Source organism: Fundulus heteroclitus, chromosome 9, assembly GCF_011125445.2.
Source record: "Fundulus heteroclitus isolate FHET01 chromosome 9, MU-UCD_Fhet_4.1, whole genome shotgun sequence".
NCBI classification, from domain to species: Eukaryota; Metazoa; Chordata; class Actinopteri; order Cyprinodontiformes; family Fundulidae; genus Fundulus; species Fundulus heteroclitus.
In genome coordinates, this window is record NC_046369.1 from 269,850 (window position 1) to 287,526 (window position 17,677).

Sequence of the window (17,677 nt, forward strand, 5' to 3'; positions counted from 1 at the left end):
TCGTGCTGTGAGTCCAACCTGGTTTCAAGTCTCCATTCTGCTGTGCTTCTGGTTCTGCTGCCTCTGTGCCCTGGCTCCGTCCCGCTTGCCAGTTCCTGCCTTCACCATCCTCCTGCTTCAGCTCTGCACAGACTCTTGGTTCCTTCCTCCATTATCCACAAACTTCAATAAACTGTTAAATTATACTCTGCTGTGGTTGTGTTCGGGTTCAGTCTACAAAACGTGACACACTTCATGTTAACTTTTAAAGTAGATATTATCTATCATATGTTATTGGAGCCCACACAGAAAATGTAATTAAGACCTTGAAAGAACCCAGTACATATATCCTATTAAAAAGTGTTATTTAGGATAAGATAACATTAGCTAATCAGTTATTTATCCCACAATGGGGAAATTTATAGGATTAAAGCAACAGGCAGGTGCACACAACACAGACACAATTACATAAGGATTGAAAGATATAAGAGGTGAATTAGAAAAAAAACTCAACATAAAATTATTATTGTTATTATATAATTGTAACAGTTTCATGATACATCAAGCTTAAATGTCAAAAGTATCTGTGAATGTTGTGTGTTTAATGGAAAAAAGGAAGCCTTTCTCAGAGATTCAGAGGGCAGAGAATTCCCAAAGTATCTAACAAATACTACCTCCTGCAATGGAAGGGATAAAATTGTTAGGGACTGGCTAATATGCAGCAGGTCAAAAAAGGCCATATTCTGGCTGCAGTGCTTGCTGATCTCTTATGAGGAAAAGATCAACTAGTGCACTAAATTCAATAGATGGGTTGAAAATATCCAATATAAAATACAGAGATTTCCAGGGCATGAAGCATACAGTTAAGTTGACTTTTTGTTTGGCATGTGTGTGTGTGTGTGTGTGTGTGTGTGTGTGTGTGTGTGTGTGTGTGTGTGTGTGTGTGTGTGTGTGTGTGGTGGCGGCAGGTCTAGAGGAGGGGCCCAAAAAGACCGTGTTGTCCCGGGCCCTAGCAAAGCTGTCAGCTGGCCTGACTTCAGGTGACGTGTCCCGGACATCTACTTTACCAGGCAGGCTAGGGCTGATGACACAGTCCATGGTTGGCTGCAGTCAAAAGACACTGGAGGAGGTTGAGAACCATCAGAGCAAAGAATCCTGAAGGTTAGCATCACAAAGTCCCATAGAATAAAATCTGCATCTGGAAGCTTGAAATGAGCAGAACTTCAGAGAAACTGCTGCTGGAACCAGCTGCTCCTCTCTGATGGATCTTTGCTGAATTTATGTGGTCACATGACCGGTGTCCTCTCTGGGACCTCCAGTCTGCAGTTGGTCCACCATAGAACCTGGAGCTCTGATCAACCCATCAGGAATATTGGATCCTTCAGCCTGGTTCTGCACAGTGACCGACCCGTTTATCAGATAAAATCCAACTTCTAAACGCTCCAAAAGTCTTCAACTTGATGTTCTGATCCGAGAACAGAAATCAAAGTGGTTCTGTTCTGCTGCAGCTCTAACAGTTTCCCTCCACTTCCAGTCTGTGTTCTAAACTACACTAACAGCTCCCTAAAGCTGAAAATGTGGGACTGTCCCTTTAAGAGGAGCAGCAGGACGCCGTGCACCCTGCGGATCTGTGTGCGCGTTCACACGTTTCCTGTGTAAAAATAAAAGTCTAGAATAGGAAGAATTTCTGATGTGGAAATGTTCCATGTGGTTCTGTTGGTGGTGTTTGTTCAGCTTCTGGTTTGGTGCTGCAGGAGTTTAGCTAGAAAATGAAAAATTGGTCTTCAGTCTGTCCAGTCAGCAGTTTGGAAGTAAAGAAGCTGATTTTAGTCCCAGACTGTCAGCGTCGGCTCTTCTTTCATTCTCAACGTGTTTTCAAGGTTTGGAAAGATGGATCAGAAATATCATTTCATCATTGCTTTGTGTTTCTGCTGCTGATTTATTCAAACAAAGAACAAAAATCTGTCATTTAAAAACATGTCAGAAAGAAGATGGAAATGTTTTACCGTAAATTAGGAGTTTTTGAAAGTAAGTGTTGATAGAAAAAATACATTTGTTTTATTGAAATATTAAAAATTGATCAGAGGAACAAAAGAGAATGAGCAGCAAATTAATCAAATACAGAAGAAGAAAATATGTTTATTACTCATTAAAATACATGAAGTAAAACTGCAGATATACAAAAGTAAGATTTAACATTTGAATCTAAAGTGTTTAGAAAAATAGGAGCCGACAGAAACAGATAATGTCCAGAGATTGAGAAAAACTGGAACAACATTTCAATGAAATCTGACTCATGAATGAAAGCAAAAAACCAAGAGAGAAAGTCAACATGCTGATATTCAGAGTGAAGCTTTGACTGGAAACAGGCAGAAAAACAACATGTGGATCCTGGAATAATCCCAGCTTCCATCTTTAAAGGACTGGAAGAGGAAGAAGTTTCCAAGGAAACATTTAGAAGAGTTTCACAAAGAAACAGATTGAATCCATGAATCTGAAAACGTGTTTCTGAGTGAAAGAGACAGACATGAACAGAATGAACTATCTGTTCAACAGGGAGAGGCTTTCTCTGACAGGAGGAGACTTTTTAGACTTAATCAGCAAAGAAACACTGAGGAACCAGAACCGGACCACCAGACACCAAAGCCAGGATGCAGAGGTTCAGTGAATGTGGTGTTGAAGGTGTGGAGGTGGATCAGTGAGTCAGAGGAGACGCTGTAGAAGGACAGAATACCAGCAGGACAGTCCACATACACTGCTACTCTGTTGGAGACAGAGGAGGAGGAGATCAATGTTCCTCTGTTATTGTGCCAGACAGAGGAACCATCATCAGAGCATTTCAGACTCCATGACTGATCATAAAATCCAAACCAACAGTCTTCACTGCCTCCTTTCCTCCAGATTCTTCTGTAACTCACTGAAATATCAACTACTCCTCTCCACTCGACCTCCCAGTAACAGCGACCAGTCAGACCAGTTCTACACAGCAGCTGAGGAGCATCATCAAATCTGTCTGGATGATCAGGATATGACTGAAGCTCCTTCACAAATGTCACCTTCCTGTTGTCTTCAGACAGTTTGAGTTTTCTGCTCACTGTGTTTGTGTCGATTGTGAGTTGACAGGAATCTGATGGAGAGAACAAAGACAATCCAGCTGCAGTTATTTATCATTTATTGACACTTTGATGATGACTCCTGAATGAGTGATGGACAGTTTGAAGATGGTTGAATGTGAGCTGCTTTGTTGTCATGAATCAAATAAAAACACACTTACACTTCCTCAGACCTGGTGTCAACCATCGGACTCCAGCAGGCTCCACCCTGAAAGGAGGAGGGGGGTCAGACCATCAGTCTCTTTCAGCAGCAAACATTGACATTACATGTCTCTCAGACACTCATTGTCCTCCACTGAGAAAGGACCAGTCCAACATTTGGACACGTCCACTTGTTGTAAAAATCCAGAGAAAGAAAGAAGAGCTGAGAGCAGACAGACACCAGGGGTCCGTTCTTCGTACGTCGCTAACTCAGTTAGCAGGATTTCATTGTTGACGATTTGGCATGATCTTGGATCGTTTGGTTCTTCGAAAGACATCCTGCACTTGTTGTCATAGCAACATGTGCGCCAGCTTAAACCTGCTCCAGAGCAGGCTTATTTCATGTAAACAAGATTAGATCACGGCTGTATAAGCGGAGGAGATAGGGAAGTCTGCCGTAGCCATGTCCATTTTTACGACAGCAACCTGTTGCGGAAGGTGCAAGAATAATTTGCAGAGTTTTTCAAATTGATCGTGTATTGCGCAATAGACAGGATCCTTTAGCGCAGCGTGACAGTGTAATTGTAGAGAGATTTTTCTTGGTGGCTGTTATAAACAGACAAACATCATTTAACAGTGGCTTTTAAAGAGGAAAAAGTGGTGTTAGAGCCATAAATCTAAAATATTTAAGTTATTTGTAAGATGGTTTGCTTTTTATTTTTATCCTATTCAGTAAGAAGATTTGTTCAGGCTATTTTATTGTGAAGTTTAGTTTACTTTGAAAGGCTTGCTTCCTGTCGAGCCGTATATTGTATTAGAAAAAAACTATGGATGGATTATCTAGACACGGAGCAATACAGTTTTACCGTGTAAACTGTGGATGACTTGGAAAGGGAAGATTTAAATTTTTTATAGATAAAGAATTTTTTTTGTTAAAATTCCCAGTTTGCACGTGTCCTTTACTTCCCGTGTCTAAGGAATGACACTGAAATTTGGATCTCTTGACATAACAAGTGCCTTTTTAAAATAAAGTGTAATAATTAAAGGCTACCATTTTGTAGAATATTCTTGTATTTCACTTTTACTTGTCCCTATGTTCTAGTGGGTCCCGTGGAGGCTCTGATATAAAAGAACAAAGTAAATATGAGATTTTTAAAATGCAAAAATTCATAATGTAGAAAGTGATAGAAACATCTACCATGGACAGTATTTACGTAATAATTTGTCTGCTGCTTTTTGCCAACTCTCTCTCCTGGCTTTAGCAGACTTTGAGGTGTTACCTGTCGTTTTAATTAATGACTCAAATTCGGCATAACCTTCCAAGCTCTTGTTCTGCTTGGGAGAAAAACTGTGGGCGTTCTTTGTTCATGCTGAACAGCCAATAGCAGCGCTGCTGATCATTGTTTCTACTATCGATACATTTCCCCTTTTAAACAAACGCATGAACGCGCAGTTGTCTCAGATAACTCAATCCAGCCATACTAATCATAAACAACAGGTGTGTTAGAAGAACCCAGTTAGCCGGATCAGGATTAGCCGGATGAAATCATCTTGGATGTGTCATTTGAGCTCGGATGTTTTAAGCAACGTACGAAGAACGGACCCCTGGGCTCTGATGATGATGATGATGATGATGATGATGATAATGATGATGATGATGATGTTGTGATATTACCGCAATTATCATCACAATGATTTGACTGAATCAGATTGTAATTCTGATCACACAGCCACAAGTGAGAGAGAGACAGCAGGAAAGCCTCTCTTTCTCACTCTCTCTCAGCAGGAGGTCAGCTGTGACCACTTCCTACAGATAAAAGTCACAGCACATCTCTTCAGACTCTCTTCTTCTCTCCTGCAACTCCTGACACCAAGCTGCACAGATCACCTCGTCCCGGAGCAGACCAGAAAACCACTTCAGGCCATGGGCCCTGAATGGGCCTGAAATAACACACAGGCCGCATCTGGAGAGGTCTCTCGTCGCCCGGGGAGCATGTCCGGGCAAATACAGAGCTAAGTTTGCTGTCTTAACCTCATTACCGGTAGCAGGAGGGAAGATCCTGCCTGCCAATACAGCTCTGTTATATTTCTCCTCAGCCTTTACCACAAAGCGAACCCCAGATGGAGCTGAAAGCTGTATGCTGAGGAAAACCCCTGCTTAAATCGGACTGCAACGGAGTCAGAGACTGTCTGCAGGACATCAGGCCTCCGACCCGACCACATGCTGCTGCAGAGCTAACGCTAGCCCACCAACAACAAGCCAACAACTTCCCTCCTTCAACGCTCCTTCCGTGAATGGCCAAACTGGACAGAACTGACACGAGACAAAGGACAGGTTTGGACAGGGAGCTGAGGGTGAAGTAAAAAGGTTTATTGGGAAATGTCTATAACTCGTTGGACACATGGTGCTTTAGAAAAAGGCTAACAGAGGTAGCTCACGCTAGCCTTAATGCTATTAGCCTCGCTAACATCCGGTCCGGGACATTTCAAAAGGAGTTTGTTTTAAAGCACAAAGCTTAATCGTTCGGCTCCGCCATCCTTCGATGGTGCTATGAGCCGTATCCCTGCATTACTATTGAATATTAATGTTGGTAAAGGCAGTTTTGATAACTTTATGTTGTAACCTCTTAGCCACCGATTTGCTACAGCGACCCCAGACACCCGGAGGGAGAATCGCATTAACAAACTCGGTCATAAGGGTTTATGGGCAAATCAGTAACCAGAATGTTATTTTCTCAAAATAATGTTCTGGTTAACTTGTGCTTTGCATTGTGAATAAGTTGAAACACATGTCAAATGTTGTTCTGAATTAGTAAAGCTAATTTAACCACGATTCACATTCATTAAGGTGAACTCTGGTTCTTTAACTTAAGCTAAATATTATTTCATCAAATAATGTTTTTGTTTACCTTGTATTGTGAATGGATTGAAACACATGGCAAATGTTTTTAACTCCACATGTTTTTCTCTTTTCAGATCTTCAGTGAACAAGGATTCACCGAATTAATGTGATTATGACCAACCACTTTTCTTTTGTCAGCTTCTTTTTATCTTCATTTTGCTTAGTAGTTTAGTTAAGTTTCACTAGCCTAGTAGAGAGGATTTGTTAATCAAAATATTGTGTTAATTCAGATAAACAGCATTACATAGTGATGTTCTCTGGATGTTCATTTTATTTCTGTTATTAAATTATTGGAATTAAAAAATAAGTTGTCACTCCTTTATTCTATATGTGTGCAGGATTTGCTGTTAAAAGATCGCTAGTGCTCGAATTCATCCCTTTCAACCATTGTCTTTGTCATGATTTGTCTTTGGATGAACCCGGACACAGCACACACACACAGAGCTAGTCCTTAAAGTGAGTTTATTGAGCAGGATGGATGGTTAATGACGAGAGGAACCAGAGTCTTTTATGGACGGAGATGAAGGGTGCAGAAGCTGGCTGACAGGAGGAGTGTGAGGTGACTGACCAGGAGGAAACTCTGGAGCAGCGGACTTGAGACCGTGGAACTGAGTTGTAGAACGTGGGACCGTGGAACTTCTGCAGAACTTGAGACCGTGGAACAGTTGCGGAACTTGAGACCGTGGAATAGTTGCGGAACTTGAGACCGTGGAACTGAGTTGCAGAACTTGAAACCGTGGAACTGAACTTGAGACCGTGGAACTGCTGCAGAACTTGAGACCACTCAACAGCGTAAGGAAACGCTGGGGCACAACTAACGTACAGAAACGCCGGGGGAAGGACCGGGCGTACGGAAACGCCAAGGGGAAGGACCGGGCGCACGGAAACGCCAAGGGGAAAGACCGGGCGTACGGAAACGCCAAGGGGAAGGACCGGGCGTACGGAAACGCCAAGGGGAAAGACCGGGCGCACGGAAACGCCAAGGGGAAGGACCAGGCGTACGGAACGCCAAGGGGAAGGACCGGCCTTCGGAAACGCCAAGGGGAAGGACCGGCCGTATGGAAAATGCCAAGGGGAAGGACCGGGCGTACGGAAACGCCAAGGGGAAGGACCGGGCGTACGGAAACGCCAAGGGGAAGGACCGGGCGTACGGAACGCCAAGGGGAAGGACCGGCCTTCGGAAACGCCAAGGGGAAAGACCGGGCGTACGGAAACGCCTAGGGAAGGAACGGGCGTATGGAAACGCTAAGGGGAAGGACCGGTGGACTGATACGCTATGGCTCAACAGCGTACGGAAACGCTGGGGCACAACTAGCGTGCAGGAACGCCGGGGGAAAGAACGGGCGCATGGAAACGCCAAAGGGGGAAAGATCAGGCGTATGGAAACGCCAAAGGCTAGAGAGGACTAGACTAACCTAACTGGGCAAAACTAAGATAAGGAAACAGGAGAAGTAAAGCGTAGGGACCTTTTGGGAGCGCAGGGACCTTTTTAGAGCGCAGGGACCTTTTAGAGCGCAGGGCCCTTTAAGAGCGCAGGGACCTTTAAAAGCGCTGGAACCTATCCAGCGCAGGAACCCAGACAGCGCAGGAACTAAGACACACAGACATTAAGGGGACAAAACAACAAAACTTAGAAAAACAAATACAGAACTAAGACCTGAATTAACAAACTTGACAGGGATCCACAGGGCTAAACAGAAAACTACTGGGCCAAACAGGAACTACAGGGGCTAAAGCTAGAAAACCAAAACAAACCAGAACACAAAACCCAAAGCAAAACAGAAACCCAAGTAATCTAAGCAGAACTAGAACACACAACAAACCGAAACTAAAGAACTCTAAGAAATCTAAGGAACACTGGAAAAACTCTAAAACCAAAGAATGTTAAGTAACTCAAAACCCCAGGGCCAAAATAACTCAAAACAACAACAGAAACTAGAAAACGCTGGGCAGCATAGTCTAGACATGCTGGGCAGCAGCGACAGTTACGCTGGCAGCGGCGACTGGAAGCGCCGCCTTTAATTGCTGGGCAGCGTCGGGCGGGCCTCGCGGAGAGCGATCCCGGAAAACACGATGATGATGATGATGATGATGATGATGATGATGATGATGATGATGATGATGATGATGATTGTGATGATGATAACATTGCTACCTGCAGTGGATGTAGTGAGGACAGTTGGTGGCGCTGTAGCACAACTCATTTGTCCAAACAGAGGAAAAGCTCCAAAAGAGAGGAGAAAGGAAATCTCTCAGTAACAACCTGAAGAAACAGCCTGAAGCCTAAAAGGACATCAGGAAACTAAGTCAACATTTCTGGAAGCTCCACCTGATTTAATAATCAGCATTAAAATACAATCAATCTAAACACTGACACCAACTCTGGATCCCTGTTACATCCACATTCCCACACAGATGGAGGAATGAAACACTAAAGAGCCCTGTGGAAATCTGCTGTGGCCACACTGGAAGATCCAGAAATACAAACATTAAAAAGGAGAAGCTGCATCACATTCAACAAAGAGTTCAACAAGAATCAAAGATCTGATCTCTGAGCTCAGACTCACAAACCAGGGAGAGACTTCCATCATCACAGACCTCTGACAAACACCTCCAACCGTTCAGCTCTTCCTCTACCAATCAGCATCACCAGGTGGCGCTGCACATATTTACTTCCAAAAAAAAAGTAAAAAAAAAGCAACTGGACTTGTTTTCCGAAGTTTGAAGACGTTTCGCTTCCCATCCAGGAAGCTTTCTTAATTCAAAAAGTCTGGAGTAATGTGGAGCATCAAGCTTTATACTACTGCCCAACAAAGGCCTTGTAATGGCTTAGATACCATGCAAATTCAACAGAAACAGGTCCACCCACTTAGTAATGGGAACTTCCCATTACAAAGGGGAGCTCCCGGAGGTTTCATGGCATTGATAAATATAAGCGCTCCTAAGGTAATCATTTTACTGAGCAAATCAGTCTTTAGAACGTTATTTACTCAAAATAATAATTTATTAACTTGGGATTTGCATTGTGAATGGATTGAAACACATGTCAAATGTTGTTCTGAATTAGTGGAGCTAATTTAACCTCAATTCACATCTCTTAAGATGAACTTTGGTTCTGACTTAAACAAAATGTTATTTAATCAAATAACGTGTGTTTAACTCAGGATTCGCATTGTGAATGGATTGAAAACATGCCAAATGTTTTCCTAAATTAGTTAAGCTAATTGTTTTTTTGTTTTTTTTTCGGGATTTTTTGCAGCTCTAGTGGCTCGCTTTTTTCCAAAAGTAGGCTGACAGGAAGGGGGTAGAAGAGTGGGAGAGACATTCGGCAAAGGACCGCGGGTCGGATTTGAACCCGGGTCGACCGCGTCAAGGACTAAGGCCTCGGTATATGGGTCGCACTACCCGCTGCGCCACATGTGCGCCCTAGTTAAGCTAATTTAACTCCATTCCATGCTCTTTGAATCAGATCTGCAGTGAACAGGATTTACTGAGTTATTCTGGTTATGATCAACCATTTTTGTTTTGTCTTTTGTTTGTTTTTGCATGTAAAAGAAAGCTTAGTTCCTTTTTTATCTTCATTTTGCTTAGTAGTTTAGTTAAGTTTCACTAGCCTAGTAGAGAGGATTTATTAATGGACATATAGTGTTATTTCAGATAAACAGCATTACATAGTGATGTTCTCTTGATGTTCATTTTATTTCTCTTAGCAGTTTCTGCCTCCTCCTTTCTCTGTGCAGCTCTGATTGGAAGCACCTGTCAGGCTGCAATTAACTTGGACTGGCTCCACCTGTTCACTCCACTATTTAGCTCACCTTCAGTCTGTTCCTCTTCGCCAGCTCGTATTCAGTCAACCAACACCACGCCTGTCCCTTCTTGTCTTGGTTCCCGTCTGGTTAGTTAAGTTCCTGTTTGCTGCTCTGCTGGATTCTGTACCTTCGTTTCCGTCTTAATGGTCTCAGGTTACACTCCTTGTTCTGCGCAGCCCAGCTCCTTTGGATTTCTTCCTGCTCTGTTCCTGTCAGCCAGCTCCTGCATCCTACATCTCTGTCTGGTAGTGATGGTGAGATGAAGCCTCATGAGGCATTGAACCACTTGAGCCAACTGGTTCGAGAAAGGGTTCATTTCTTGGAGCTTCATGTGCACACGGCACCACCTACTGGCCAGGTGTATAATCACAGCCAGCTGTAGTTTAACATGTGTGATGCATTGATTTTTTTGTCTATTATGGCTCTTGGGAATGATTTCACAAAAGGTGTAGGACGAAATCATTTGTCTACATAAATTATGTATACACACATGTGTATAATAAAATATTGTTTGAATGTATTCTCTGTGTGTAATTATTCCCAAAATAGTAGTCTCATGTGATATGGCATGGTGTGTAATAATCAGACCTCTCAACTTTGATCAAAAGTTAAGAGTAAGATTATGCTAATTTTGGGAGGAGGGGATTATGGTCAACATTTTCCCCTCAGCAGCAACACTGAAGCACACAGAGGTTCACGCTGCGTCTTTACGCACGATTCAGCTGCTGATGTCTCCCTCCTTTCAGCTCAATGCACTTCTAGATTGTTACAGTTTATAACATTCTCATCATCTTTCACAGCGACAGGTTTCTCAGTCAGTCGCCGCGCTGACCAGACAAATTTCTATTATCAGTGCGGTGGGCGGATTTTACCCTCGTTGGTGCACAGCAGTGTTGTAGTCAAGTCACTATGCCTCGAGTCCGAGTCCAGGTTCGAGTCACCAGTGTTCAAGTCCGAGTCAAGTCCAAGTCATTAAAAAAAAAATCCGAGTCGAGTCCGAGTCGAGTCCACTACTCATCCGAGTCAAGTCCGAGTCCAGTCACTATTGACGTGTGATGTATGACACAAAGCAGTAACATTCCATTGCACTAATAACTCTTTCGCTGTAGTTACCCTTGGTTTTACTCAGTAAAACTACTGCTTTTTCCAAGTCTAAGACGTCTCCTAACCATGGTTTTTAAACATTGTTGTTATGGAACGTGCAACAGCGACTCGAGGTACGCTGATAGGCCGCATATGAAGGATGTTAAAGCCGCAAGCGGCGTCGATCGGCCCTCGCAGCCAAGCGCACTCCGGCCTATTGGCCACCGCCGCGGTGCCGGCCGGCGGGCGGTGTTCGCGCACCGCCGCGGTGCCGGCCGGTGGGCGGGCGGCTCCGGGCGGCCGGCGGGGTTCGCGCACCGCCGGCCGCCCGCCACCGCAGATGCCGTCACGCATTTTCCTCGCCCGTTCACCGGGCGATTCCCACAAACGCGTTCGGCAGCATTCCCACATGACTCACAACAAATCTGGTGTGGATCGGTCGATGCAGCGAGGAGATACAGCCGTTGGATAATGATAATGCATTTGGCCACCGGACCGGACTAAATTGTTCGGCGGGCCGGAAAATTTATACCGATTCCTGGACGGTGACTACAAACAGAAAAAAAGGCCCGCTGACGCCATGAACGACGAGCAGGAGAAAAACAACGACTTACCTTTCTATCAACTCAGCCCGTTTTTCCAGTCTTTCCAAGCCCTCGACACTCAAGCCATCATTTGAGCTGAACGTTGGTATGTTGTTCCACAGTTCTACCAGTAAAATGGGTGCCTGGACATCCTCTTGTGAAAGTTTAACAGCTGAAAAGTCGGTCATATCCTTGTATCTGTTGCATGTGTAATGGCTGGCTGCTACGTGCGCTCTCACACTGTTTGCCCAACCTTAGCGGCAAGGGGCGTTGCTCATGAGATGGTGACGTCACGTGCGCGGTACGACATTTTGATATTAAAATCATACACCAAATAATATTCTAATGACATATTAAAATTATAGCCTAATGATATAAAAAAAGTCGAGTCTTTTTCTCAATTTCCGAGTCAGAATGATCTGAATGTAGGAGTCCGAGTCCAAGTTCGAGTCATCAGTGCTCAAGTCCAAGTCAAGTCACGAGTCTCTAAATTTAGCTAATGACTCGGACTCGAGTTCGAGTCTCGGACTCGAGTACTACAACACTGGTGCACAGTGCATAATTACTGTAAAGGGCTCCTATAAAGGGAACAGGGGTACTGACAGGTCTGAGATGAAGCCCCTGATGTTACAAGTTCTTTAAAATGACCCTTAAAAGTGCGCACCGGAATTAAAGCGCAAGGCAGCAGGCCCACCGAAGCGCCACTGATTCTATGTTGTTAAAAACAAAAGAGCATGAAACACAGCTAGTAACTCTCCTATTGACTTTAACTGGCACACGTTGCTACCGATTGTGAGGGAATTAAACGTAGTGATTCACGTTTTGAATGGTGAACGGTGACAAAAGCACCTGCTCCAAGGGAAAGGAGGGGGGAGAGGAGCAAGCGCAGAGGCACAGAAATACGGTGCATGTAGTTAAAAAATGCAGAATTAATAAAAATGAAACTTATAAACAGACTAAGTGGCTTTTTAAACTGCATCTGGTTAGCAGAACTGTTTTATGATCCAGTGTGCAGCCATGACTGGTTCTGAATGAACCGGTCATCTGGCAAACTCTGAGCCACTTCCCGAAGCAGTCACGTGGTACAGCCGGGCAGCGAGGCTTCGGCCGTCATCGTATTCGGCTCCTCCCCTAAATGAAGCAAGCCTCGATACGCGCTTCACGGAAACGCCCCCTCCATTACTCGACACACGCCTCGAAGCCTCGGCACATCACGTAACATCACTTCCGTCTGGTAACTGACTCTGGTTCTTGTTATCCATTATCCACTGCTTGCAATAAACTCTCAAAACTGCTCTGTGTGTGCGTTCAGGGCCGGATTATCCATAAGGGCCAGGGGGCCAGTGCCCAGGGGCACCAACCATGGGGGGGCACCACATGACACATGCTTTAAAAATATAATTTTCATAAATTGTTATATTATTTACTTGAAATTGTTGAAAGACCATGCATTATATGTTTTGTGAACACTGATGTCACAATAATAATAAATGATAAATAAATTAAGATTAGGCTACATGATCTATCACTCCCCCTCCCCAATCTGTCATAGTACGTGCAAATGTATCGTCTTTTTTAACGCTACAGAAAATTCATCCATTACAGAAATCCCCTTGATTTTGTCTGATGTTTCTGACCGGAGGACAGCACGGGTAAGGGGGGGGGGGGGGGGGGGGCTTTGAGGTATAGTGCCCAGGGGCACCACATTATCTTAATACGGGCCTGTGTGCTTGCTGTGTCCGGGTTCATCCAAGCCAAATCATGACACCTTTATTCTATGTGTGTGCAGAGTTTGCTGTTAAAAGATCGGTAATGCTCGAATTCATTCCTTTCAACCATTGTCTTGATATCAGCTTAAGAGCTGATCATCACCAGACAATATTTAACAGACAGAGTTATTTAATAAACATTAAATAACTTTAAACAGAGTATAATTGCACAACAATGTAGATACACTCCGGCTTCATATTGAGCAGAGCTCAGGTACTGTACCCCTGCACATCCTGCACATCCTGCCGGTTCTAGACTATATGGTAAAGGAGGCAACAGAAGGAACAAGCAGAACACTTCAACTATGGGCCAAGATGAAGAAAACGTTGAAACATCAACCTCCATCTCTCCCCTGTCATCTACTGAATACATGAAGTCCTTTGCTCCAAATAACCTGGATATTAGTTTTAAAATGGGCAGAATACAAACTTCATTACATATTCATCAACTATTTGCTAACAGCCAGTTCAAAAAATTTAAACAACTTAAAAGTGAACCTAAACTGCCAACACTGATCATTTTAGATGCTCTCAGCTCAGATCCTCCCTGATGTCACATCAGGAGTGAAATCAGAGCTCCAGCTCCCATTGAAAAGCTCTGATTGATGTCCAGGTAGGAAGAGCAGCAAAGAAATATCTTGGATCTTCTACAGTATTTTTGTGTCCATGAAGAAGCAGAACTCTGGAGCAATTCAGCAGAGATGGGAGGAAGAACCGGGCCCAATTTGTTCTGAAGAGGACAGGGAGACAATCTGCTCTGAAGCTCATGTAATGCAGGCTTAAAGTTTTGAAAAACAAACTTGTAACTAGCTTACCTCTTAAAAAAAATGTATAATACTGCCCTGCTCTGACATCACATTCATGTGAATGTGCTTGTGTTACTTATTTTTTGACTGCTGACACAGCATTTAATTAATTTTTATTTAAAAATAATAACTTCTCCACAGTACTCGGCTTCAGGCGGTTTCTTTCCCAAGTACACAAAATGTGAAGGGGGATCCATTGCATTTTGCTGGCCCTTATATTTGAAATAAACTGCCAAACCCACTGAGCTATATAATACACTGGAGTGCTGATTTTGCCGAAAAACTGACGTCACTGGCCACCATCTTGCTACTCCCTACTCTCACAGAATCTCATAGGATTTGGTTGCAACAACAAGCAGTTTTCTGGCTGTGAAAACGTTTCACAGGTAATTCTACAGTCAGTGGATGTACTAACACTATCAACTACTAGGAAATTAGGTGATGAAATATTTTACATATTAAATATATATATATATATATATATATATATATATTTAAATAAATAAAATGCAAAATATTTCAGCACATGACTTTCTCAGTACTTGATAGTTATAGAATATAACATAAAAGTATATGGCATTTGATATTTTAAAAGTTTTAAGCCCCCCCTGAACATGAGAAAATCCTCGTTATTCGATGTTGTAGCGCACATATTCCCTAGTTACTGGGGGAAAATAGGGAGTACCAATATGGCGGCTGGTGGCTTCAAAGCGACTCGTTCTAACAGCAGGCGATTAGCACTCCAGTGTATTATAGAGATCAGTGTCCGAACCGCTTCCTGAATCAGTCACATGGTACGGCCGGCTCGTGAGGCTTCAAACGTCACCACATACGTCATTGATACAAGCCTCGGTACGCGCTTTACAGAAATCATCCTGGATTACTCGACACACGCTTCGAAGCCTCGATACGGAGGGACACATCACTACTATTAAGGCAAGAAAGTCTGAAGCTCATCTCAGCCCAGAATTCACCTGTTGGGTTACACCTGCTTTGATTGGGCTGGTAGGAGGCTTCATAGCCTACCTTTAAATCACTGTCCCGTTTTTTTTTTTTATTCCAACTCATTGCCCAAGGCCTTTCTACATTGACACTCCCCTCCGTTTTGAATCTATTGGACTTTTATCTGCTAGGCCATTGAACTGGATGTTGCGTGTGGCATACAGTGCTGCTGGGACTTGGATTTCTCTGGACCTTGTTATTTTATGACTTGTGGGATTTTGAACTTAACTGATGAATTGCACTTAAGATTTGAATGGCCATTGTATTGATATCTTTGTGTGTCTGTTATGCTTGTGTTCCTGCACAATTTATGGTACCAACAAAAATCAATTTCTGGTGTTCAGTCTCTTACTCCACTCCTAGAGCCAACCTTTGAGGATCTTCTGTTTCTAGCCTAAGATTAAGTAAAGCATGGGTAACACTCATTTGACTACAAATTCAGACTCATGAAAGGAGTTTAAATGAAAAATAATGATAAGGTTCTTCAGAACTCCAGAAATTACAGCAAAGATGGACCCAAATAACCCAGTTTATGCTGGAGAACCTGCAGAACCCACACAACACATCACACCGATGTGTTCTGGTCCTGATCAAAGCTGAATGTGTTCTGGAAGAATGGATCTGAGGCTTCAAAGCAGCTTTTAAAGCCAACATATCACCAGAACCCAGTCCTGCATTGTTGGGTTTGCATTGTTGGGGGCTTAAAACTTTTAAAATATCAAATGCCATATACTTTTATGTTATAGTCTATAACTTTAGATGCGTCAGAGGGACCAACAAAAGTTCTACCTCTTTAATCTGCTGCTCACTGCAGTTTTGAAATGCAGAACTACTAACTGGTTGAAGGCAGAACCTTCATCCCACAACTGGTGGTGCTGAAAGTTTGGGCCTGGTACCAAATGGAGAGAACCAACTTGACCAGTGTCATGATTTGTCTTTGGATGAACCCGGACACAGCACGCACACACAGAGCTGATCTTGAGAGTTTATTGTAACAGAAGATGATGACAATGACATGATGAACCAGAGTCAGTTACCGGATGGAGTTGTAGAGTGCAGGAGCTGGCCGACAGGAACAGGGCGGAGATGACAACCAGGGACACGAAGGAGCTGCTACAGAACCGGGAGTGAAGCCAGAGACCATGAAGACAGGAACAGGTACAGAGTCCAGCAGCGCAGCAAACAGGAACATAACAGGACAGAACGGAACCAAGACGGGAACCAAGACCAGAGGACTGGAATGGACAGGTGTGGTGTTGGTTTGACTGAATACGAGCCAGAGACCAGGAACAAACAGAGGTAAGCTTAAGTAGGGAGCATGGCAGGTGAAGTGAATCCAGACTAATTAGTGCTAACAGGTGTGACCAGTTGCTGAGGGAGAAAGGGTGAGCTGAGTGACAGGAGGAGAAACTGAAAACCAACAGAGATAAACCCAGACAAAACTTAAACCATGACAACCAGACTTTAAATGAATGTGTTCAATAGGCATTTGGAACCTGCAATAATGTTACTGATGCAATAAAACTAAAGGTAGTAATTGGTAATTGGATCATTGTTAGATGGAGGATCTGAGACATTGTGACAACACAGCTCTGACCAAAGACTGTTTCATGATCTGGTTGTTGTTCTTTTTCTCTTTTTGAATGAAGTTAAAACTAAATTAAAATTAAGTTTAAAGTATTTTCTATCCTCTGTGTTTCATCATGTCAATCTAACTGGTGAAATTTCACAAATATATTCAGAGTTCCTATTCAGTGCCATTAAAGACCTTTAATTTTCCTTGTGAGCCATTCTCACAAGTGAGGAGAATATTACAGAAAACTGGGTAATGATCTGTGCCTGCAGACGTGTCGTCTAATAAATCCCATTTCACAACCAGCAGAAATATTCCTGGAAATTAGTCTTAAATCAAGGACTGATCCACTTCCTGGATGAGCATCTGTTTTGGTCAATCTTCCATCATTCAACAGATTAAATTATTACCCTCTGCATTCTTCTACTATTTCTCCATTTCCATCTGTTCTGTTTTCTCCCCATGATAATCCATGAACATCCTCCTCCTGTTTCTTCCTTCTTGTCACTTAAACATCTCAACTTATTCAGAAAACGAGTTGTTTTTAGTTTTATTTTGTCTTTTACAAATTTTAACCATCTGTGCTTTTTAGAACACATTTAACACATTTTCACCTCTCATCACAACAACCTCCTGTAATCTTGGAGGAAAAGTCACCATGAAATATGTGACATTTTCTCCATGATCACACATGAACTCTGAGCTGCTGGTTTCAGCACCGTACCTTCATAATCTTGTCTGGAGTCAAAGGAAAAGAAGGGAACCAAATCTCGGCAGCTCCAGATTTTGCTCCACAAATGTGATAAAATAGAAACAGAATAAAATTACGGCCAAAATTATTCTTAACTCTGGCAGATCTAGAAGTAGGAAGGAAATGAGACAGGTAGCTTTCAAAATATAACCATCTATAAAGAGA

At 43.1% G+C, this 17,677-nt stretch overlaps 1 protein-coding gene across 1 annotated transcript in view; it reads right to left on the minus strand.

Annotated features, from left to right (window-relative positions):
- Nucleotides 1-2,570: 2,570 nt before the first annotated feature.
- The window catches only part of LOC118564224 (NACHT, LRR and PYD domains-containing protein 3-like), a 42,574-nt gene continuing 27,467 nt past the window's right edge, over nt 2,571-17,677 (minus strand). The window contains exons 6-7 of the mRNA XM_036141638.1: nt 3,254-3,300; nt 2,571-3,106 (exon numbers count right to left, since the gene is read on the minus strand). Of these exons, the coding sequence (XP_035997531.1) occupies nt 2,577-3,106; nt 3,254-3,300 (577 nt within the window). The 3' untranslated portion in view covers nt 2,571-2,576. The remainder of the gene's footprint in view (nt 3,107-3,253; nt 3,301-17,677) is intronic.